The 24,706-nt window shown below is 53.1% G+C and overlaps 1 protein-coding gene across 1 annotated transcript in view; it reads left to right on the top strand.

Moving 5' to 3' along the window:
* The first annotated feature begins 2,110 nt into the window (after nt 1-2,110).
* Nucleotides 2,111-24,706, top strand: part of MYO7A (myosin VIIA) — a 99,663-nt gene continuing 77,067 nt past the window's right edge. The window contains exons 1-4 of the mRNA XM_057748595.1: nt 2,111-2,909; nt 4,787-4,850; nt 18,641-18,754; nt 23,180-23,332. Coding sequence (XP_057604578.1) covers nt 4,833-4,850; nt 18,641-18,754; nt 23,180-23,332 — 285 coding nt within the window. The 5' untranslated portion in view covers nt 2,111-2,909; nt 4,787-4,832. The remainder of the gene's footprint in view (nt 2,910-4,786; nt 4,851-18,640; nt 18,755-23,179; nt 23,333-24,706) is intronic.

Here is a 24,706-nt window from a genome sequence, read left to right as displayed (position 1 = left end):
TAAGGGCAAAACAGTGCCCTTTCTCTATGTATCTCTGTACCTGCACACACGGTACACGGTCATGTAATCACCACTTCTCAGCGTCTATTTGAAAGGCGGACTCCCGAGCGGGGTGGAGAGGCGAGGGCCGACGCCCAGGTCTTTGCTCAGCCACGTCCACCTGGGCCACTGGGGCAACCAGGACCAGCGGGCCGACCTGTGTGGGCTTCGGCTTGGGGGCTGGGCAGTGTGTCCCTTGACCCCTGGTTCGGCAGCCCTGCCCTGGCTCCCTCCCCTCTGGGTGGGCCAGGCTGGCCCCTGGCTGCGTGGGGATCCTGGTCCCCAGGAGGCCCTGGGGGCTGGGCCGGTAAGGATGGAGCTCTTTCAGGCCGGGGCTGGAGGGTGGGTGGGGGGAGCAGCTGCTCTGTTTGCCGGTGCGCCCCCAGCCCCCACTTGCGGGTGGGGGGGGCCCGTGCTGCCCGCCACCCCCCCCTGGGCTTCTTCCCTCTCAGGGCCGAGCACAGGGTCAGGGAAGTGGAGACCTGTTCTGTCCTCAGAATAAATGTCACCGCAATTCCAGAGAGGCCTTCCTGTGTCTGTCTGTCCCTCTGGGGATAAGGGACAGTGAAGGGAATGTTTCCCAGGCCTGGGTGACTGTCCTCTGGTTAGAGAGCCACGTGAGGGAGTTGCAGCTGAGGCTGTACCCCGCTGCCTGCCCGGTGGGACGGTGCTGACGTCGCTGGGGTCATTCAGCCGTCCCTTCACCTGGCCCCGTCCCAGGTCCCATCTCGGGCCCTGGGGGTGCAGGGGAGCAGCCGCAGTGCCGGCTCTGGGGCAGTGTACGAGCTAGCGGGGGAGACACACAGAGAATTAGTGGTGAGGCCGTGTGTGGGTGCTACTGGCCGTGCCCTGAGCCTGCTGGGGGCAGGAAGGCCTCGCTCTGATCCAGTTGTGGAATAGAGGGGGCAGCTGCGTGAAGGACAGCCAAAAAGGAGATGGGCTTGTGGGGGAGTGGGTGGAGGTGGAGGGGATCAGAGTGGAGGCTGTTGAGGGGAAGATGCTGGCAGTTCGAGCCAGAAAGCCAGGGGTGGTGGTGAGGAGAGACCAAATAGATTTCGGAGGTAGAGCAGACAGAACTTGATGACTGGGTTGGGAGTGGGGAGTAAGGGAAAAATAAACAAATGAAGACCAAGATTTCCTCTCAAGACCGTGAGGGAAGGATGTGATGAATGACGTCCCACCTTAGGGCAGTGCCTGGCCCCGGTGGGTGCTGAGTCGTTGTAGCTGGGCGGCAGCTGGAGAGAACCACATACCCCCCCACTCCCTACCACGCCACACCCATCCCTCACAGCTCAGACCTGCATTCTGCCTGGGGCACCATTTCCTCTCTGGGCCTCAGTTTCCCCATCTGTGTGAGGCTGGCACCACTTGCCTGCCCAGTCTGGGAGGCTCAGCCCAAGATGATTAGAGGGAAGGTAGTTACCAAGTGTCGACGGCAGGTGGAAGTCCAGCAGTGGGGATGGTTTTCACGGGTGCCCGGCCAAGCACACGCCAGCAGCCAGGGGTCTTCCGGGTTTAGGATCGTCCGGTCAGAGGAAGCCCCGGCCTCGGTAGAGGCTGGGTCCCAGCACCGGTGCTTCCCACCCATTGCCTCCGGCAGAGGCTGGATGCTCAGCCTTGCTCTCCAGGGGGCGCCATGGGGCAGCAGTGCCTGCGCCCAGGAGGTGGGGCAGTGGGCCATTGGTCCCTCCCCGGGTCCCCCACCTCCTCTTTTGGGTGGCAGCCAGGTGGCCCCTTCCCTGTAGGCACATCCCACTTGCGCCTCCCTCTGCCCCGGCCAGAGCTGTCCTGGAGAGACCTGTAAGGCTGGGGCAGCTGCCAGGGTCGCCGCAGGCAAAGGGCCATGACGTGCAAGGGCCGGGTCTCGGCAGGGAGTCCTCAGTGTCACTGTCTTCGCTGACGCTAATAACGCCCATTTTGTTTACTCCTCCTCGTTCACCCCGCTCCCCTCCTGTAAAAGCACATTTTCCGCTTCAGTTTGCATGAGTCCCTGGTACGTGCGGGGCTGCTCCCAGTCAGCCGGTCTGAGAAAGCTTCCTGGATGATTAGAGACAACAGCCATCCCCGCCGCCCAGCCCCCAGAGCAAGCTGCGGGTGGTGGGCAAGTGATGAGCTTCAGGGGGACACATCGGAGGGGAGCCCTCGGGAAGCGGCCTGGGGCAAGGGCAGCGTGCGTACGGGGACGGGGGAGAAGGGGCCAGCGGGCAGGGCTTGCTACCTTCTGCCCCGCCTTGCCTGCTCCTTTGCTCTCAGAGTCTCAAACAGCCGTTTTGCAGAGACGCAAACAGGCTTGGCAGAGAGAAGGCAGGGGCCAAGACTCAGCAAATCCGTGACCAAGTCAGGAACGGAACAAGATTTCCTGCCCAGGTGCTGAGCGCAGGGGGTGGGCGTTACAGCAAATGACAGGGGGCAGCTGAGGCTGGGATGAGGGGCCCCAGGCCTGGTCCCACACCGGTCAGCTGCACAGCCAAGAGAGACCCCGCGGCCCCTGCCTTCCCACGAGGTGGCCAGCGCTCCCCCGGGGCCCTGGGCAGCACAGCCCGCCTCCCATGCTGACGTCACTCACGACACCCAGACCTCAGAGGGCTCTCGGACTCCGCCTCCCGGGGGCAGGCTCTGGAGTGGGGAGGAGAGGGCAGCGGTGCCGGCCAGAGAGCTGCCCTGGGCAGGAAAGAAAGGGAGAGACTGAGAGAGTGAGTCACACAGTGAAAAACTGCAGGACCCAGAGAGACCCCCAGGGCAAGTCATGGAGCAAGACTGAGGAAGAGGGGGTGTGTGTCTGCACATGGTCCCAGACCCGCTACCCCAGCTTCCCGAGCCCTCTGTGCAGGTGGCAGCTACAGCCAGGCCGGTGGGCAGCTGGGACCCAGGTAAGGATGGACTGCCCGCTGTCCTGGGCACTGGGAGGGGGTTGGCTGGACTTCCGGGGAGTCATGGGCTCGGGCCACCCTGGAGCCACTGCCCCCTTGGCCACTTGCTCCTGGTCTGGGTCCCCGGCATCTCTGACCAGAGCTGGGGGGGGGGGGGGGGCGGGGGGGGACCGACACGCTGGGGGTGGCAGAGAGAGAGTCCTCTGTCCCCGACTCTGTCTCAGGCCTCTCTCAGCCACTATCTCTTTCTTTATCTCTTTCTTTATCTTCCTCCTTGGATAAGTCACTTCCTTCCTCTGTGCCTCAAATTTCCCATCTGTGAAATGGGAAAGGAAGCCCCACCAGCCAGGGTTGTTGTGGGGACAAGGTAAAACTGAGCATGGGTGTAGAAATGTAAATACAGTTTTGTGTTCCCTGTTGTCAATTTAAAAAGCAATTAACTGGAACAGAGATTTGTTTTTATTTTTTGAAAAAGAAATATCTATTTTGTAGCTTTTTCCTCACACGCGGCCCTTAAATTCTATGCCCTTTCAACCCCTTTCCACCCTGCGAAGCCCTGACGGCCCTGGCTCTGCACCTGGCTCTTGTGGCTCCCACTGGTGCAGGATGCCAGCACCACAGCTGGGCACCATCTTCACGGACATAGCTCCCCACGGCAGCTGCCTGCTGGCCCTTGTTGAATTCCCTTCCCAGCCAGGCACCCAGGGAAGGTCTCCAGAAGGACGGTGTGCCTGCTGTATCCCAGAGCCCCAGGGCAGGGGTCAGGGCTCAGGTGTCAGGCGGTGTCGTGGGCAGAGGATCCAATGCCCCAGTGCCTCTGAATGGACCTTGTGAAAAATTGATGCTCATCCTGGGAGGCAGGTAGGAGCCAGAAGGGTCTCATGCCAGGGCCTGTGGGCTGGGGCTGCCTTTGCTCACCACGCTCAGTCCTCCCCGAGCCATCCCTGGGCCTGGCCCTGTGCTGTGTGAGGTGATGGCTGAGCCCCGCGCCCCGCCCTGTATCAACTCCCTTTGGAAGCAGAGGTGGGGACAGACCCCGACCAGACAACAAACACATATGGTCAGGGCTGGCTAGAGGGAAACATCGGGGCTCTTGGCAGCCTGAAGATGGTCAGGGAAGGCTTCCTGGAGGAGGTACCATCTGAACTGAGCCATGAAGCATAGGTGGGAATTTATTCGTCAGAATTCCAGGCAGAGGGTCCAGTGTTTGCAAAGTCCAAGAGGTATAAAAAGGGCCAGCACATTTCAGGAAGAGTGAGCGCTGAGGATGGCTCAAGGGCAGGGGTGGAGAAGGAAGAAAGCAGAGGCCAGACTGAGACGAATAGTGCTGGGCCTCAAACGCAAGATGGGGAGGGATTAGAGCCCTCATCCTGAAGGCAGGGGGTGCTCTGGAAGGGTTTTAGGCACAGCGTGTCACGAGCAGATCATGCTCAGCCTGACCCTTCTCTTGGGCCAGGCTGTCCCTGTCACCTGTCCTCCTGGGGCAGCTCTGAGCGGGGTGGCCAGAGACCAAGTCCTAGTCCTGAATTTGCCCTGCCCTGCTGTGTGACCTTTGGCAAGTCTTGGTCCCTCTCTGGGCCCTTCTGCCCATATGTCCAGGGGAGGGGGCAGCAATTTCTACTTCTTAGGAGCCCTTTGGGAATCTCTGAGTAACAGTAGTGAAAAAGGAGCTCAGCTGCTCTGGGCAGTGGAACTGTTGATGGTGGCAGAGGCTCAGGTCATGCAAACTGGGCTATGGCCAGAGGGAGAGAATCCAGGGAGGGATCGCCAGAGGGGGGAGGGGCTGGGGCTTTGGGAAGAGCCTAGGTGACCCCAGCCAGGCTCAGTGCTTTCAGGGCTGCCAGTTCAGAGGCTTGACATGGTCTCTCCCCCTGCAGAACTGTGTCTGGCCAGGCAGGCAGCAGGAGCATTTGACCAAGGACAATGGTGATTCTTCAGCAGGTGAGTGCTCCCCATACCCCAATGGCCTTCATGTTTCTATGCCAGGCATAACCCTATTGGGTGGCTCATCCTGCCCTATCCCATATTCTCTTATCCACACTCTTAGCTGTGGGATCCCCTCTCTAATCTTTTCTTCTAGAAAACTCCTATCTATGCTTCAAAACCCAGGTGTGAAACTTTCCCTGACTCTCTCAGGCCTAGTCTAGAACTTCTCCCTCTCAAGTGTCTGTTGGGGCCTCCCTTTCTCATTGAACTCACTCCACTGGTCAGAAATTACTTATTTATATACATCTCTGAATCCCCAGGTATTCCAGGCAGTGGAACAGCATGTGCAAAGGCCCAAATGTAGGAAAGCCCTTGGGGAAAGGGAGGTGGAAGTTGGCAAGTCTACTGAAGCCAGACCAGGAAGGGCCTTGAGCCTGATTGGGGAGCAGCGAGTGGGGGATGACATGACTGGAGCTGTAGTCCCCAAGGGTAATATGGGGAAGAAGCAGAGGTGCTGCCCCCAGCTGAGTCCTCCAGCTCCCCTTCCTTCCTAGGGCCACAGTGGCCCCTGACCCTCAACCCTTCCCCGTGATCAGCCTGAGGCTCTAATGAGCTCCTGGTCTCCAGAGCCAGGAATGTGGGCCCTGAGCCAGGTTGGCCTGGCACCAGGCCCTCGGGCTGGTGGGGGTGTGTGCTGTGGGGGCTTGGCCAGTGGCTTCATGTCCTCCAGGACCGTCTGGGACCAATGGGCAGCCTTGTCCTGCAGCTGTGTGTTTGAGTGTGAGTGTGTGTGTGTGTGTGTGTGTGAGTGTGTGTGAGTGTGTATGTGAGTGTGTGTGTGTGAGTGTGTGTGTGTGAGAGTGTGTGTGTGTGTGTGTGTGTGTGTGTGTGGGTGTGAGTGTGTGTGTGTGAGTGTGTGTGTGTGAGTGTGAAGCAGGCATCAGGGCAGGATCAGGATAGACAGTCTTCTGTCCCGGGGCTGGAGGAGACCCCCTCTAGAGCCCCTTGGCCTGACAGCCTGTTCAAAGGCCCATCAGAGATGGTCAAGACCAAAAACAGAAGGAAAAGTCACTGTCACTAGGTGTTTGCTGGGTGCCAGGGCCTGGGCTCAGGCAGGGCTAGGTGGATGGGGACATTGCAGACCCTAGAGGGAGGGTCTGGGCCACACATACCCCCACAGCCATTTTCCCCCAGGAGGCCTCTGACTCGCTGTCCACCCTCCCTCAACCAGCCCCCCTGAATGCTGGCCCACCTCACTTGACAACCTCTGCTGGGAGCAGGTGTCTGCAGGTGAACCTGGCTCTGCCCACCCCTCACACAGAAAGCACATTTCTGGTACTTCTTTGGTCCTGAATGAGGTCCCAGCTCTGGGGAGCCAGCCAGCCATGCAGCAACTCAGGCAGAACTCACAGCCCTGGGCTCGGCTTGGGCTTTGCGACTTTGGGCACATCCTTCAGCCTTCCTGGGCCTCAGTTTCCTTATCTATAAAATGAGGATAAAAACCGTCCTTTCCCAGGACGGTTGTTGAGAAGATGAAATGCCACGAGGGGTTCAATCGAAGTGCTTCTTCTTTCACCTGCCTACCACGTCCACCTTCCTCCTCCCCTCCTCCCTCCACCCCTTTCCTGTCCTGAAAGACAGTCTCTCTACCCAAGCCCTTCCTCCCTCTTTTCCTGGCTGACTTCTAAGGCCTTACTGCGGCCACCACTCCCTTTGGGACCCTTCCCTGCTCTGCCCACATTAGAGACTGATCACACTCCACCTTCTTCCCGTGCTTTCCTGGGGCCTCCTGGTGAGCCCGGAAATGGGGGCAGCCTTCATCCTGCTCCCCGCTGCCTCCTCAGCTCCAGCACCAGCCTGCTCAGAGGTGGAGCTCTGTGCTCAATGAATGAATAATTGTGATTACACCCTCCTTTGGTCCGAGGGGCTGGGGCGAGAATGATACCTAACTCAAAGCGATGCTGGAGAGCAAAATATCATAACACATATACAATGCTCAGCCCAATGCTGCACACAGCTCAGAAAAGGTTAACTGCCGCGATTACTACTAAAATCATGTTAATAGTGTTCCTGTGTATGAGGATTTCCCATTCTTTTCTCTCTTCCACTTTGGGATAAATATTTATTTGGGATAAGTTCTTTGAGGAGACCTCAGAGAATATGAGGATTCTTGCCCCACGTGTAGAGTGTCCCAGCGTGGGACATACCAGGGACAGATACGCATCCCTCCCTCATGCCCTCCATTCATCCATCATGCCAGCCTTTCTGAGCCCCACAGTGTTCCAGGCACAGAAAACACCTTCATAAAGATGGGCTAAGAATCCAAGTCTCTTCACTTACGAAAAAATTTTGTTCATTTGTTGAGGGTTCTAATTCTTTAAAAGTAGCATCCACATTCGTCCTGCTATGTGCCAGGTACTCTCTATACATGATTTCACTTTATTGTCATAAGGCTGTGAGGTAGGGTTCTTTGTGCTGATATTGCAGGTGAAGAAACTGAAGCCCAGATAGGGTAATTTAGATACGAGATGGGGCAGGTCCAGATAGGGAGCCATGCAGGTGAGGGGGGCAGACACAGTGAGAGGAGACCTTGGGAGGGGGCTGCTGTGCAGGGCACAGGGGTGGGGCACAAGGAGCAGGCACAGGGTTCAGGGGAGGAGGTCAGACTTCCCTTGCTGGGTAGCATTTGCAGAGCATGAGCTCTTTCCTAGGTACCCTGTGGTAGTCTGGGCAGACCCATCATGTTGATGGCTTTGGGAGTGGGGTGGAAGTATCTGGAGGTTCCTAGTGGGCCAGAAGCCATCTCCTCCAGCCACGTTCTCACTCACCCACCCAGCAAAGTGGCACTCAGCCCCTTTTCTCAACCAGGCTGGGTACAAAGGATGCAGAGATAAAATGACTGCTCTCTGTCCTGGAGGAGTTTCCAGACCAAAGGAGAAGGCAGCTCTGAAACACAGCAAGGGCGCCCATGAATGGAACTGTGATAGCAGGAGTCCCGCGGGTGGAGTAGGGTGGGAGGGAGCCTGGCGGTGGGGGAGGCTTCTGCCCTGCCTGTGGTACAGTGGGGTGGGGTGGTGGTATCAGGGAAGGCTCTGAGGCTGTTGTGGTAGCCCCTCACATACAGATGGGGACTGTGGTCTCAGGAGGAGGGACTTGCCCAAGGTTGCAAGGCTAGCTGGTGCTTGTGAGAACCCAGAGATCTGTGTTACACGTGACCTGCTTCTCTAAGAACCTCAGGGAAGGCTGCTGTACTTCAGTAAGATATGATTTCTGGCTCTGTGGTGAGGCCAGTGTGGGGACTAGATGTACTTTGCCCAGATTCATGGATCAGAGTGAAGTTGAAAGATAAATTTGTGGTAACAGTTGGATTGTCTTTTATTAAAATATAGCGTTCTTCTTTGTCTATTGTAACAATTACTGATTTAAAGTCCATTTTGCTGATATTAATATAGCCACCCCAGCTCTTTTTTGCTTACTATTTGCATAGAGCATATTTTTCTGTCCTTTCACTTTCAACCTATTTGTGTCTTTGGATCTAAAGTGAGTCTCTTGTAGATAGCATATAGTTGGATCATGTGTTATTTTTTTAAAACCTATTCTGCTAACCTCTACCTTTTAACTGAAGAGTTAAATTTATTTTCATCTAAAGACTTACTTCTGCTATTTTGCTATTTTTTTCTATATGTCATATCTTTTCCCCGTCAATTCCTCTATAATGACTTTTTTTAAATTTAAATTTTATTTTTTTATTGAAGTATAGTTGATTTATGAGTACCGTGTTGTGTTAGTTTCAGGTGTACAGCAAAGTGATTCAGTTATATGTGTGTGTGTATTTATATATATATATACATATATATATGTATATATACATATATACATATTTCAGATTTTTTTCCCTTATAACTTATTACAAAATATTGAGTATAGTTCCCTGGGTTATATAGTAGGTCCTCATTGGTTATCTATTTTATAAATAGTAGTATGTTTCTGTTAAATCCAAACTGCTAATTTATCCCTCTCCCACTTTCACCTTTGGCTACCATAGTTAGTTTTCTGTGTCTGTAGGTCTATTTCTGTTTTGTATATAAGCTCATTTTTTTTTTTAATGATTCTACTCTATGATGCCTTCTTTTGTGTTTAATTGATTTTTTTCCCCTACTCTACTGTTTTGGTTCCCTTCTCATTCATTTCTCTCTCTCTCTCTCTGTATGTGTGTGAATACACACACACATACACACACACACACACATACATATTTTTCCTCTAGTAGTTACTCTGGGGTTTACAATTAACATCTTACATTTATAACAATCTAGTGGAGGTTAACACCAACGTAGCTTCAATATATAAAAACTCTGCTCCTATACAGTTCCATTTCTCTCTCTTTATAGTATTATTGTCAGAAATTACATCTTTATACACTGTCTTCATTAACATAGACTTGTCATTGTTATTTTATGCATTTGTCTTTTAAATCACACAGAAAAAAGTTACAAATCAAAAATAACAACAAGGCTGGATTTTATATTTACCTTTGTAGTTATCTTACCAGGTTCTTTATTTCTTTGTATGGCTTTGAGTTACTGTCTAGTGCCATTTAATTTCAGCCTGAAGGGTTTTTGTTGGCATTTTTCGTAAAGCAGGTCTACTAGCTACAAACTCCCTCAGTTTTTGTTTTTCTGGGAATGTCTTAATTTCTCTTTTACTTTTGAAGGATATTTTTGCCACACAAAGAGTTCTTGTTTGAAATGTGTTTTTTTCCTTTGTGCAGTTTAAATATATCATCCTACTGCCTTCTGGTCTCCATGGTTTCTGATGAGAAATCAGCAATTAATCATATTGAAGACCCTTTGTATATGACGAGTCACTTGTCTCTCATTGCTTTTAAGATTCTCTTTTTGTATTTGTCTTTTGATAGTTTGATTATAATGTGTCTCAGTGAGGATCTGCTTGAGTTTATCCAGCCTGGAATTTATACAGTATTTTGGATGTGTAGATTCATATCTTTCATCGAGCTTGGGAAATTTCGGGTCATAATTTCTTCAAATATTCTTTCTACCTCTCTCCCTCTCCTCTCCTTCTGAGATTCCCGTTGTACATATGTTGGTCCGCTTGAAGGTGTTCTGTAGGTTTCTTAATCTCTGTTCATTTTTCTTAATCCTTTTTTCTTCCTCCTCCCCAGACTGGATAATCTCAATTAAGCTATCTTCAGGTTTGCTCATTCTTCTTTCTGCCCTTTCAAATCTGCTGTTGACTGCTGTAGTGATTTTTTTATGTCAGTTATTGTATTTTTCAACTCCAGAATTTCTATTTGGTCCCTTTTTATAATTCCTGTCCCTTTATTGATATTCTCTGCTTGATGAGATGTTGTTCTGGTTTCCTTCACTTCTTTCAGCATATTTCAAACAGTTGATTAAAGTCTTTGTCTATTAAGTCCAGTGTCTGGGCTTCCTTGGGGAAATATTCTATTAATTTATTTTCCCTGCGAATGGACCATATTTTCTTGTTTCTTTGCAAGTTTCATAACTTTTTTTGTTGTTGAAAACTGGACATTTTGATTATTACAATGTGATAACTCTGGAAGTCAGATTCTTCCCCTCCCCAGAGTTTGTTGTTGCTGCTTATTGTGAATTGTAGTTTTGTTTAGTAACTTTTTTAAGCTATTTTTTGTGAAGACTAGGTACTTTGCTGTGTGTGGTCACTGAAGTCCCTAAAACACCTGGAAAAAAACAAAGTCTCAGTCTTTGAAGCTGGGCTGCATGTGTGTGTGGGGTCATGACTTCAGTGCTCAGTCAGGCCATTTACAACTCTGATTTAGCCGTCACTCTTTGCCTGCATAGAGCTTGTCAGTCAGAGGTCAGAGCTTAGAATCTTCTTATGCTTTTTGTGAACATTTGTCCAACCCTGGGTATGTATGTGGTCTTCTAGATTGCCCAGCATCTCATTTCCCTGCCTTTCTTCAAGGCTTTTTGGAGTGTCTATTTTTCACTCCAACTGATAATTCTTTTTTCCCCAGGTGGCAGTAGGTAGTTCATTTGCCTTTGGATGTTTTTGACCAATGACCTCCATAGGTACTTCTTCATCCTGGGAGAGTCCCTACTTAGGGAATAAAGACAAACCTTTAGCATTATTCCTTCAAGGAGCCCCCAGATAGGTTAAAACCACCATGATTCTTTAATAACAAGGTTTGTTCTGCTCCCTCTGACCCCAATAACCCATACCAGGGATACAGGCTGCCATCCTCAAGGTGGGGGGTGAGGAAGGATGGGTAGGTTAAAGTATCACAAAGCTCTCCTGCTGGGTTTCAGTCACCTTTTTCTTCCTTAAATGTTCAAATGGTTACTGTAAACTTCGCATACTTTTTAGAGTTCCAGTAAAGTTGATTCTGACAATTTTTGCTATGTTTTTTGGTTTTTCTATAGAGTTCTTGGCAGAGTTCTCTACTCTTTGCTGACATCACTTGCCAGTGACAATTGGCATAGTTATTTCCTGAAAGCTTTTTTTCCAACTTGCTGTGTATCCTTGGGTAGGTCTCTTTGCCCCTTCTGAACTCCAGTCTCCCCATATGTAAAATGGGTGGCCAGAATTGGACCAGATGGTGGTATGATGGAGGTGAGAGCAGCACTATGGGTATGAGGCATGAAGAGGGTAAAGAAAAGAAGGTAGTAAGGTGTGGGGACCAGGGGGCATATAGCTAAGTGGAGCCTTGGTGGCTGGGTGGGGGCAGGGAAGAGGATGGTGGGGTAGAGAATTCCTTGTAGAGAACTCAGCAGAAGCAAAGGTGGGACGCCCTGTCCTGTGTGGCCAGGCAGCAAGAGACAAGGCTGAGGGAGCAGTGAACCCTGGCTCTGAGAGAGAATCTGGTGTGATGCCAGAGTGGGTCCCAGGGGCATTAGACCTGCCTCTCGGACCTGGTGTGCAGCCACCTGCAGGGAAGGGGCCTACTCCTAGGCTTTATCTCAGGGGTGACCTGGGTGTGGGGGTCAAGTAGCGGGTCTGGATTGGGAAGGGCCAGTCTCTCAGTACTTTACTCGGTCTCTCTCAGGGGTCCTCTCTCCATCCATCAGACCTATTTTACCATCTCTTCCTTCTTATCTCTGCTTCTCTGTGCTTTGCTGTTCCCTCTTCTAGAATGCCCTTCTCCCTCATGTCTGCCTAAAAACTCACAACACCACAACAACATGACTTGCTCAGTTAATAATAACACTCACACAGCATTTGCTCTCACAGGCACTGATCTAAGTTACACACAACCTGTTTAACCCTCACAAGCACCTCATGAGGTACTGTTATCCTGTCATTTGACAAATGAGAAAACAAAAGGACATGGAGGTTGAGGAACTTGCCCAAGGTCGCACAGCATGTGAATGGCCTTGCCAGCACTTAACCAGTTGGCTCCAGAGTCCAACCTCTAAGCAGCCATGCTATCCTATCTCTCCAGGGCTAATCTGTCCCTTATCTGGTGGTGCATCCTTATCTGTGTCTGGGTCTGTCCATCCTCGCTCTTCCCCCCCCCCCCCCCCCCCCCCCCCGCTAGATTGGAAGCTCTGAGGATGGTGCTCCCTAGGCTTTAGTCTGAGCCTGTGAAGGTTTTTTAAAATAGACAAATGGAAGGATGCCTGGAAGTCCACCCCTAGCACCTCCCTGTGTCTGAGGGTCTGGTTCCTGTTCCCATGGACTCACCTAGGTGGGTGGGCAGGGGTAGGTGTGCTTGTTCTGGGCTTAACTAGGGAAAGGACCCCTCCTGAGAGCAAGGTCCCTAAGAAGGCACAGGAAGTGGGTGGGAATCACTGCAGTCAGCTGTGTGCTGGGTGGCAGAGTGCTGGGTCCTCCAGGCTGGAATGGCGGGGTGGGGTAGAAGGAAGCTCAGGTCCACAGGGGCAGCTCTGGGTTCTGTGTGAGGCATCACTCTTTCCTTCCTTGCCATTCCCCGGCTCCCTGCTGTGGTTTGCTTGTCTAGAACAGACTGTTGGGGCTTCCAAGATTCCAGACAGTGCTGAGGGCCAAGACTGAGCCCTTGAAGAGAGAATAGAAGAAAAGAGGGGAGGAAGATAAAGATAAGTAGGGAGACAGGAGGACGCAGGTGTAGGAGGAGAGTCACAGGGCCAGGGCATTCCACGCCTCCTGGGCGGGACAGGGGCCACTGTGGGGTCAGCGCTGAGCCATTAGGGGTGGCTTGCTGTCCTGGGGAACCAGGGGACACCCCTCCTCTAGGCCTTGGTGCCTCCTCTTTGAGCTGGAGATCACCAGCTGGCTGGCCTCAGAGGCTGGTGAGGACCAGAGACAGACTCTTCCGGGGCTTTCCCCACAAAGTCCCCTCCTACCTCAAGACTTTCATCTGTCCTTCCTCCCTAGAGGCAGCCAGTGGGCCAGAAAGATCTTTGACACACCTTCCTTTTAGTCTTAAAAAATTCACGAAGTTTATTGCGTTCCACTCCATAGCATCCCCACGTTTCTTTCTGTAGAAAACATACTGATTTTCTCCAAAACTGCGGTCAAAGTGAGGTTCCAGGCCCCTCGTTTATGCTGAGGCCTGCAGCTCGGTTCCTGGGTGCCGCACGCTGTGGTCCCAGTGAGGTCGGTCCGGAATCCCCGGTGATGTCGGGTGTCGGGGTCCGGCCAGGATGGGAGGGGGCCGGGGCGGCGCGGGCGCCCCCTCCCCGTTCCCGCCCGCGGGCGTCACCTAAGCCGCCGTTGCCATGGGCCCGCGGCAGATGGCCGGGTTTAGGGTTCCCCGCAGGCGGCGGGCGGCGGACGGCGCGCACGGGATTAGGTGAATTAGGGAGCTGGAGACGTGCTGCGGCCGTAGAGCCGCCAGGCCCTCCGCGCCATGGAGCCCCCTGCCCATCCCGCCGACCCTGCCCGCGCCGCGGACGCTGCGGACCCCGCCGAGGCGCGCGCCAAGCAGCCGGGCAAGTGGGCGCTGGTGCGCAGCCTGAACCAGGCGCTGAAGACGTACGCGGTCCTGCCGGTGAGGCCCGGGCCGGGAGGGGGAGGACGCGCCCGGAGGACCCGGGCCTCGGTTTCCCCGCCTGTCTGGAGCTAGGCGGGCCGCAGGGTCGCAAAGCCCCAGGGTGCACGCAGGCCCGGGCCCTCCGCTGCTGTGCGGTCCCAGACGCCCGGCGTGAGCTTGGCCCGGCTACGCATCCCTCAGCCGGGAGCTTTTGCAGCTGGAAAACGGGAGGTGGATGGGCCAGTGCCCAGAAAGGGCTTCCCTGCCTTTCCCGGGGTCCAGAGCGGGGAGCGCCTCCAGGTGCACTGAGGGGGCTGGGTAGACTTTGTGGACTGGTTGACCAGCTGGTAGAAGGAAAGCGTGGCCCGTGGGTCCCCTCCTCCACTGAAGCGTAGCAACCGGACACTTCCTTGCTCACTGGCACCCCTGGCAAGTCAGTTAGAACAACTTTTCCGCCTGTGAAAACGGGACTAATTCAACTAATGTCCCAGAGTCATGATGGGGGATGGGGGATGTCCTGAAACAGACTCCTTTGCATTCCATAAACAGGGACTGAACCTCAGGCCCTGCCCCAGAGGAGGAAAGAGGCATAAAAGGCTAAGGCCCTGTGGGGAGTTAATACTGATCTGATCCTGGACTCATGCCTAGGAGGGAAGGCGGGTGGACCTCAAGGACAACTTCTCTTTGCACCGAGTGTCTCATCTTCGCAAGCACTGACTCCTTCCATTTTAAGGCTGGTGAACACTAAGGCCCAGAGAGACTGGGAGACTTACCCAAGCTCACACAGCATTAGTGGAAGAACTAGGACCTGAACCCCAGTCTTTCAACCATGTGTTCATTGTGGATGTGGGTTGGCTTCCTTGGAAGGCAGCCCCACTGGGGTTGTGGGGTACCTTGAAAACATTTAGGCAAATCCATCTAGGGAATGGGGCTGGGAGCCACTCATCTGACAGCAGAGAAGCTGGAACTTGCCCCAGGTTACACAGCCACATGGAGGCAGGTGTCTATCACTAATGGAACTTTTGATTCTGGGTGAGGCCCTAGTGGGGTGCCCCTCACAGTGGGGTGGTAGGAACGGGGCCAGACGCGGTCATGGGCTGCCTGGAGACTGACTGTGGGGATGGGAGGGGCTGCTGGGGTTTGACCTGAGCCCAGTGCCCCTTTCCTCTCCTCCCTCTTCCTGCCCCTCAAAAAAGCATCATGTTCTTTTACATCTTCCTTCCTCCCCTCCTTCCCTCACCCATCCAGTGACTCCTGACCCACCATGTTTTTGGTCCAGGCTCTGCCCTGCAGATGCTCAGTCTTATTAGTCACTGATTTGACAAATGACTGTGGCCAATTCCTTTCTCTCTTTGGGCCTCAGTTTCCTCATCTGTAAAATGGGGAGTGAATTCCCTGGCTGTCCAGTGCTGAGGACTCTGTGCTTTCACTGCTGAGGGTGAGGGTTCAATCCCTGGTCGGGGAACTAAGATCCTGCAAGCTGTGCAGCGTGGCTAAAAAAAAAAGGGGGGGGGGGTACCCTTACAACCTGGCTGCATTCTGATGCCCCAAGGACTTTCCATGGGACCATGGGAACTGTCTGCCTCAGAGGTTCTCAGGCCCCAGACTCCTCCCTGAAGTTTCTTAGCTGCCATTTTAGCCTCTTTCCTCAAGTTCAGACCAAGAGCAGAGAAAGTTGTCACAGCCCTCCTGGTGAAAGTCCTTGGCTAAGAGGGTTCTAGTCATTTCTGTTTGCTGTGCTGCCCTCAGCTGGAGCTTCCAGTTTGCCTTTTGGGTCCATGAACCATCTCCAGCCAGGGTCCCCATCAGTGCTTCCTGTTCTGCTTGCAGAGCTGGGTTCAGGGTGGGGGCCGGGGGATGTTGGGAGAGAGCACTGGATTTGGAGTTTGCCAGGCTTGGGCTTCATTCTTGGCTCTACCGCAAAACACCTGTGTGACCTTGGACACATGTCTTGGCCTCTTTGAGGAAATGAAGTAGAGATAGAATCCGCTGCCTAAGCATTGTCATGAGGTTCAGTGAGATAGTTAATTACAGGGAAGCATGTAAGTCACTACCTGGTCCATTGCCGGGGTATTGAGTCTGCATAGAGCAATGTCCTGGTGCCACTGCCCACCACCGCTGGTCTCTGGGAATCAGGTAGTCTCTCTCTTTCTGTCTCTCATACATGAACTCTGTCACATGCTCCCTCTTACACAATCGCACACATGCTCACATATACACTCTTGCACATTTTGATTCTCTGTCTCACTGAGAGAAAAACTGTCTCTCTATGTTTGGTTCTGGGAATCACCATTGGAAGACTCAGACCAGCCCTGCCCTCAGAGGCCTGCAGGCTGGGGGGAAGTGGACACATATGGTGATGACCCAGCATGGTGCTGGCTGTAAGGGGCAAGCGCACAGGCCCTGGAGTCTAGAGGAACGCCTGTATTCTCTACACAGCAGCCAGGGTGAGGTTTTGAAAATGTAAATCCATCGTGCCATTCTCTCCTACTTTAAAACCTTCCAGTGGCTTCTTGTCCTACTTAAAAGAAAGTCTGACTTCTGTCCATGGCTCACAGGGCCCTGTGTGCCCTGGAGCTGCCCACGTCCTCCGAGTGCCCCCTCATCTAGCTGCAACCTGGGCCTGCCCTTCCTAGGCACTCTGCTTCCCCATCTGTTCATTGCTCTGTCCCCAGAGCCTGGAGTGACACTGACCCACAGTGGGCTCTCCACAAATATCTACTAACTCTTCAGGGGTTGGAGAGGAGGAGGAGGAGAAAGGTGGGTCAGTGAGGAGGGGCCAGGGAAGAGTTGCTGTTTGCTTTTGTGTTGGTGTCCACTCTGTGGAAAGATGGGGTGGGACGGGGGCAGGTGGAACAGAACAGCCTGAGCAGGGGTGTGTCAAGTGGTCCTGGGCCGGCATGTAGAGAGGGCAAGGAGTGTGGCAAGAAGCTCAGCTTGGACTTGGGGCTAAAGCAGTCATGAGGGTTAAATGGGGCAGTCTATGGGATGCAGCCATGCAACCTGGGCACACAGTAGATGCTCAGCAAACACATGAGTTCTCCCTTCCCAGAGGCTCTCTTTTTTTTTTTTAACTTTTTCTGGGAGAAAGCTTGGGTTTGAAGCTAGCTTGTTTCTAACATGTGCTAACCTCTCATGAAGTGAACACCCATAGTGGCAGCTGTGGCTAAAAAGTAGTTGATTCTGATGGGAACAGAAGGAGGTTAAAACAGTGAAGAGTTGACTTTGGGACTCACCAAGCCCACGCCTCACTGAGGCATGTGGAAACTGAAGCTCAAAGAGGTCAGGACTTACCTGAGGCCAAGCAGGTCCTGGATCCCAGTCTCATAGCCCAGAGCTGTTTCCACTGGGCCATTCCCATGGGCTTATTTCACTGTAAATCAGTTTTAGCAGCTGTTACGTTTCTAACTGCCACTTGATAGGAAGTTATATTTTTATTAGGATGTCTAGGTCCTCTTACCCTTCTGGGGAATTTGGGAACACCCCCAAAAGATTACTCCTATTAAGATTAGAGGGCTTCCTAGGTGGCGCAGTGGTTAAGAGTCCGCCTGCCAATGCAGAGGTCACGGGTTCGATCCTAGCTCCAGGAAGATCCCACATGCTGCGGAGCAACTAAGCCCGTGTGCCAAAAAGAAAAAAAAAAAAAAAAAAGATTAGAATAGCATTCAAGCTTTTACCTCCAGGCCAGCGGAAGTCTGTGAGTCCTGGATCTTGCCCACCTCTCTTTCTCGTCAGGTCCTGCTGCAACCGCCTCTTTGCTGTTCCTCCCTGTCTTAGGGCCTTTGCACTTGTCATTTCCTCTGCCCAGATTTCTACCATTGCTATTGCCTAGCCTGGCTGCTTCTTGCCCTTCAGGTCTCAGCCCAGAGGTTTCCTCCGTAGAGTGACTCCCCCGGCGGATGAGTCTCCGGTTGGCCAGCTCTGTCGTTCCCCAGCGTTAGGGTGCTCACTTCCATCACAGCACTACTGCCATCCCAAGTGACCATGGACTTGCTCAGTTGTTCGTTTTGTCTCCTCCCAACTAGAATGTGGACTCCATGCTCACTGCTCGATCCCCAGCATTTAGATGGATTAGTGCCTTGTACCCAGTAGGTGCTCAGTACATGCATGTTGAATGCATCCGTGCTGAAAGGGGTTGTTCTAAGTCCATTTTCTGACTCTGGGTTGTAGATTTGGCTTCTTTGCACCCTTACTGAGCGTGTAGTAAGAGCAAGGCCCTGTGCTGAATACTGCAGGGGACACAAATATAATACTCCCCCTGCCCAGGTCGGGATGTCCGCATAAGCCAGGAGACGGTGTGGCTGAAAGCAGTGTCCACGTATATCATGGGGCCCGGCAAAGAGCAGCATCGCTGCAGGGAAGTCATAATTATGACTGTGAGTTTTGACCAAGACGCTGACAGAGGCTGTTTGAATGTCCTGGGGGGACGCCTCCTTTAGGACAGAGGGGAAGTGGTTTGGGTGCCTCATTGTTTCTGCCTAAACCTCAGTGAGTCTGCTGTACATGTGTGGCATGTAGAGCTTTGAGGAGAGCCGGGCTTTGGACAGGCCTGGGCTTGAAGCTGCCCAGCTGTGTGGTCTCGGCGCTTCCCTTCTCTGAGCCTCTGCTTACTTATCTGTAAATTGGGGACAGTTATGGCTGCCACAGAGGAGGGACTGATGACATTGCATAGTGTCCAGCCCAGGGTCTGGCACCATGGCTTCCACAAGTGCCAGTTGCCTTTTCTTCCCTCTTCTGTGGTTGGCCCAAGATCCTCTGGTGCTGATGGGGGGTGGGGTGGGCACAGCGCTGCTTGGAAGGGGTGCCCCATCTCCCTCCCTGCTCATCTGGCCTGGGACTCTCTCATCCCCAGGGGGACCATGTCTGGATGGACCTGAGATCTGGGCAGGAGTTTGATGTGCCCATCGGGGCGGTGGTGAAGCTCTGTGACTCTGGGCAGATCCAGGTGGTGGACGATGAAGGCAATGTGAGTAGCCCGCTGCCACCCTCCCCCCATGCCTTGGGCGGGGAAACGGACTGACAGGTGACCTGAGGCAGGGACCCGGCAGTGACCTGCCTCAAGGGGATGGAGGCAGTACCTGTGCCCCACTTCTGCCTCTCAGAACCCCCTTCCTCCATGGAGCTTTCCCCATGACCCCCAAGGGAGGGAACCTGCCCTTCTACCCCAGGCTACCTGTTCTATTTCCACAAGCGCTTCAGTCCATTCTGCCTGGTATTAGAGATGTGTGTCTGTGTGGGCGTGCGGGTGTGTACGGTGAGGGCAGGGGGTGACACCAGGCTGGGAGCTCCTCAGGTACAGGGATGCTTACGGGTCAGACAGACTGGATTCAAATCCCATCCCGCCCACTTACTAGCTATGCAACCTTGGCCCAATCTCTTTCCCTTCTGAACCTCAGTTTCCCCTACTGTAAAATGGAGATAGTAACTGTCTCACAGGGTTACCGATTCGTATGTGAGACCACATGTGAATGCCTCAGAAAAGTGGGAGGTAGTCTGAAAGTGTCCGCTCGCGTTCTGTGGGGTTACGGCGTCACACACACTCATTGTCCACCCTGGCGCTGCCCTGGAATCAGTCTAACAGATGAAACCTTTATCTCTCGTGGCCCGGAAGGGAAGGGGCACAGGAAGTGCAAATTTGATAGGCAGTGAGAGTGGGGCCTTGGGGAGGGAAGGAAAAGTCTGAAGTCAGGGTCCTGCCTTAGAGAAGGCGGGTGGCCCAGATGAGGGCCCAGGGGGAAGCCTGGGAGCTCTGGACGTGTGTTCATGTGTGTGCCGTGTGTGTATGTGGCGGGGGCACATGTAAATGTGGTGCAGAGAACAGGATTACAGCTTAGTGGGGACATGGAGGACCAGGGAGATTCAGTTCTACCATAGTATGAGTTTTGTCCGATGCTGTGGCCAGTGCTGGGGACGTTGACAGTCCCTATCCTAGCCTCTTAGTTTGATGGGGGTGAACGAGGGTGCAGTGACTTGGAGAAGAAGGCTCTGTTAGGGGTCAGGGGAGAGCTCAGGGCCCTGGAGGCCTGGCACTGACAATGGAGGAGGTGGGATATCACTGTTATCCCTGCAGTCCCCAGGGATACCTGCCTTGGGGTTTGTAAAGCCCTTTGAAAACCCAAAGGTAGGCCAGGTTCTATCCTTATGTCCTCACAGTGTCTGTGAAAGGCAGGGAGGACAGCAACTGTTACCCCAAGGGGAAACCGGAGTCCAGAGAGGGACCCCCAGGACCAGTCACACAGCTAGTGAGTGATGGTGCTGGGGTCAGAATCCGGGGCCTCTGGCCTCTGTGTGTATGTTTTCTCTCCCAGCATCTCAGTGGCATCTTTGGAGCTCAGGTTCTGTCAACCACACTTTTGTCCCCTGTGCTTTAGAAATGGAGTGCCTGCAACATCATTCCAGAGGCTCCAGTTCTAGGGCCTTCTAGGAAGCCTCTGTGAGGCTACAGCTGCAGAAGGGGGCATGGGTTTGGCTAGCAGCACCGACAGGCCCATGAACCAGCCTAGAACCCCCAGGGTGGGGCCCAGGAACACTGTCTGCAGGCTTGAGTTTCACCTGGGTCATGTTGCATGTCAGATGGTGTCCCGTAACTGTGTCACTGGATCCCAGCGGTCCCCTCCCACTCGCCCCCACCGAGGACCTGAGAATGGGGGCTGCAGTGGGGGAGGGACATGGCTGGCTGGCTGGGAGCAGGTTAGGGGGCTGGGTTTGCTTCAGTGACATTGGGCCCCCAGGGGTGTCTGGTCTCCTCTTTCACCAGCCTTTCCCGCTCCCGCTCCCTCCCTACCTCCACCTCCAGGCCATCATCTTTGACCCCTCTGTCTGCCCACAGACTTCCTCAACTTGAGGGCAGGGACCAGGGAGTCACATCTGGTTCCCCAGAGCACAACAAAAGATCTCCCTAGAGAAGGTTCTCTGTAAAGACTTGCTGAATGGATGAAAGGTCATGGTTCCAGTCCTCGCTGGAGTCCTAATGCTCTGCCTTTTTCCAAGCTGTTCTCATTGCCAGATGCACCCCTTCTTCCCTTCCTCTACAAAGCACGTGGTCTCTGCCTCTCCGAGCTCAGTGTCAGGCCAGCTCTTTTTCAAATGTGTCCCCAGGCTCTAGAATTGGCCGTGTTCTCTCTCTGTCTCTCACTGGTATGCCTCCAGGGCCAGGCCTCTGTTTCTGCCCTGGTTACACTCTGGTCTGTGCTGTAGGTGTCTGTGGACATTGACCTGAGGGGTGCTGACTTCAGCTGGGCCATCTTCCATGCAGGAGAGGGGTGGGGAGAGGCTCAGCTCTGCCGTCCAGCTGAGCACGCCACTGCACCTCTCCGGTGTGACTCCTCACTGTATAACGGGGCAGGTAATTGACAGGAACAAATGAGAACATACATCTCTTTTGTAACAAAAACTAGAATGCATTGGAGTGATAATACCCAGCCCTGGTGGAGCAATTACCAGGCACCAGTGCTTTTTAGACCTGGCAGGAGTGAAACAAAGGTTGGTCATTATTGTAGTGATTAACCCTCCTAACATTTCCAAGAAAAAGGAATTTTTTTTTTTTTTTGGCTGCGGGGGGTCTTAGTTGTGGCACTTAGGAACTTCATCGAGGCTTGTGGGGTCTTTTGCTGCAGTGCGTGGGCTTCTCTCTAGTTGTGGCGTGTGGGTTTTCTCTTTTCTAGTCGTGTCCCGCAGGCTCCAGGGTGCGTGAGCTCTGTAGTTGGTGGCACACATGCTCTCTGGTTGAGGTGCGTGAGCTCATGTGGACTTAGTTGCCCCGTGGCATGTGGCATCTTAGTTCCCTGACCAGGGATCCAACCCGCATCCCCTGCATTGCAAGGTGGATTCTTTACTGCTGGACCACCAGGGAAGTCCCAGGGATTGTTAATCTCATTACCATTTCATAGACGAGGTCTTAGAGGTTCAGGAAAGCAAAGTGAGGTGCACAGGGCTATGGGTCTCGCAGTGGCTGAGCCACCTCTTAATTCTGTGCTGAAGTGTCGTGGGGAAGAATTATGAGACCAGAGGTTGGGGTCAAATGGGAAAGGCAGACAGCCTGCCTGGTGTGCTCTCCCTTCTGACCCACTCCAGGGCCTAGGATGAGTCAGGGAAAGGGAATTTTCCAATTGGATCTGCTTTTATCAAGAAATAGGGTGGGAGAGAGGAACGTTCCACATGGAATTGGAAAGTCCAGGCGGTTCTTTGATCTCACTACCCGGCCCACTCACGTCAGGGCTGTGTGAGAGCCTGACCTGGAATGTAATGCCCCTGGCGCAGGAGGTGCCATGAAATGCCAGGGAAACTGGAGTCATGGACGATGGCTGGCCTGTCTCTCACCTCTCTGAGAGCCTTGGTCCTCCAATCCTGTGTTCTCGTGTGATGTGAGGGGGCTGAAATAGGGGGCTTCTGGGGTCTCTCCATGACTGGGACTCCGCTTTTAATTCAGACTTGGTTCCTAGTAGTCACCAGCCAGCCATCTGTCTCATCAGGGATTCCCTGCCACGTCATTCGTGCCTGGCCCCTGTATGAGGCACTGTGAACCAGGGATATCGCAGACATGGAACCAGCCTTGGGGAAAGTTGAGGGATCCGGGCCAGAACTGCACTCAAACAATGGCAACCCAGTGTGACTACTGCCTTGTAATGGGAGACCCAGGTTATGTGGGAGCCCAGAAGAGGCCCCGATCCCTGCCTGGGGAACCAGTCAGCTTTCTGCCTGGTCCTGAGGCTCCCAGGGTTCTAGCATCTACGAACAGGGAGGGGGCTCCAGAGGGCTTTGGAGGCTTGACTCAGGTTGTAGCCACAGCACAGAGCACAGGAGAGATTCTCACTTCTCTAAGAAGCTGGGATTGGGAATAGAGGGTGCTGGAGACCACCTGGGGGAGGGGAGGCTTCCAGTGGTCAGAGGAAACCAGGGTTTTGCAAGCTTGGTGAAAGAACCAAGGCCCAGCTGTGTAACCATCTGCCATCCCGTGGCAGCAGGAAACATTGCACTATATTGAATAACTTTCTGTACGTTTGTTTCCCGGAGTTTGGATTTGAAGCCAAGTCTGTCTGTCTCCAATGATTACACTTTTCACTCAATCCTGTAAAGTGACTGGAGAGACTAATCCCCTTTATGACAACCATAAGGGATGGCCAGTGTCCCTGCCATGCCCGCCTCTTAGTCTGCAGAGAGAGTCAGCTAAGAGGAGGAAGAGCAGTCCGTGAATGGTGGAGGTGGGCGCTACCACCCTCCTAAGAGCCAACCAATTAGAACTGATAGTGTTTGGCCGCAGGAGAGGACAAGGCCCTTGCGGGGTCGCAGAGACCCGGGTTCCCGTCCCTGCTGGGACCTTTCCCTAGCGGAATGCAGCCTGTGCCCCAGGAGAACGCAACTAGCTGACATTAGCCTGTGCGCCTCCCCGCAGGAACACTGGATCTCGCCGCAGAACGCCAGGCACATCAAACCTATGCACCCCACGTCGGTCCATGGCGTGGAGGACATGATCCGCTTGGGGGATCTCAATGAAGCTGGCATCCTCCGCAACCTGCTAATTAGATACCGAGACCATCTCATTTACGTGAGTGCCGCCCCACCCGCCAGCAGCCCCGCCTACTTTCAGTCCCTCCCACTTGCAGCCCAGCCCCGTCCAGCCTCTGTAGCTGGCCGTCTGGGACCAGGGACTCAGCCCCTGCCTGCAACCGCTCTGTCTGTGACTCATCCTCTCTTTTGGGCTCTAACTTGTGTGGGCTGTGATTGGAGATCGGGGAAATTTTTCCCACAGTTTCACGTGCCTCTATAGGGAGATGGCTGAAACCGCTGGGAGACCAGACCAGGGAGGGGACAGCAACGGGCTCCGTGCTCTGCCCAGGGATGGGGGAGCTGTTGCTTTCCCCGGGTTTGCTGTCGGGTCAGGACCTGCCATGGGTCCTCAAGGTCAAGAGAGGATGGGTCGGAAGTCTATATCTTCAGGAAGGGGATAGAGGATGGAACATGCTCCTTGATTCCCCAAAACTTTGATATTAGAACCAGTCATACACACAACCCACACGTCCCCACCTTGAAACTCAGGAGGACAAATAAAGAGCATCTCACTCAGCCAGGGCTGAGCTGATCCCAAGAGGTGAGCTCAGAGACCATCAGAACAAGAAGGTCTCTTTAGCCTAAGTTCATTTAGTCTAGAGATGCTCACGCTTTTTGGCTCCAGGAACCCTTTATGCTTTTAAAAATTACTGAAGACCTCAAATAGCTTTTGTTTTTGTGTGTTATATCTATTGATATTTACCATATTAGAAATTATAACTGAGACATTTAAAAATTATTAATTCACTTAAAAATAACCACAAAAATCCATTACTGGATAATATAACATAGTTTAACGAAAAATATATTTGCCAACATAAAAAAATTAGTAAGAAGAGTGGCATTGTTTTACAATTTTTTCAAAGGTCTTTAGTAATAGAAGACAACCTGATTTTCATATCTGCTTCACATCCAGATTGATGTGATGTTGTTTTGGCTGAAGTGTATGAAGAAAATCTAGCCTTACAGATATGGAGGTGGAAAAGACAAGACCTTACAGACTTCTTGAAAGGGTCTTGGGGATCCTTAGGGATCTTTGGACCATCCTCTGAGAATTAATCCCATAGTCCCATTTTACAGACAGGGAAACTGAGGCTCCACAAGGCTTAACCAGGCCCAGAGCTATGCACTGGGGTCACTGAACAGCTCAAGAGTGAAGGGAGCCATGGAGGTACAACAGGAGAGCGCAGGAGGGAGCCCCCTGAGGTAGGTCCCCAGGCCGGGCATGCTCAGGGGAGGTGTCGGGTGATAAGTGCCTGAGAGAGGTGTGGAGCTGGTTCCTCAGGGTCCGTAGGAGTGAGGCCTCACTCCCAGTTCACTTCCTGATTGCCAGTGGAAGTGGCGTTCAGGAAGGGACACTGCATGCCCAGAA

This window comes from Hippopotamus amphibius, chromosome 9 (genome assembly GCF_030028045.1).
Source record: "Hippopotamus amphibius kiboko isolate mHipAmp2 chromosome 9, mHipAmp2.hap2, whole genome shotgun sequence".
Classification (NCBI taxonomy): domain Eukaryota; kingdom Metazoa; phylum Chordata; class Mammalia; order Artiodactyla; family Hippopotamidae; genus Hippopotamus; species Hippopotamus amphibius.
Note: the sequence above shows the minus strand (reverse complement) of the source record. Positions and strands in the feature narration are given on the sequence as shown.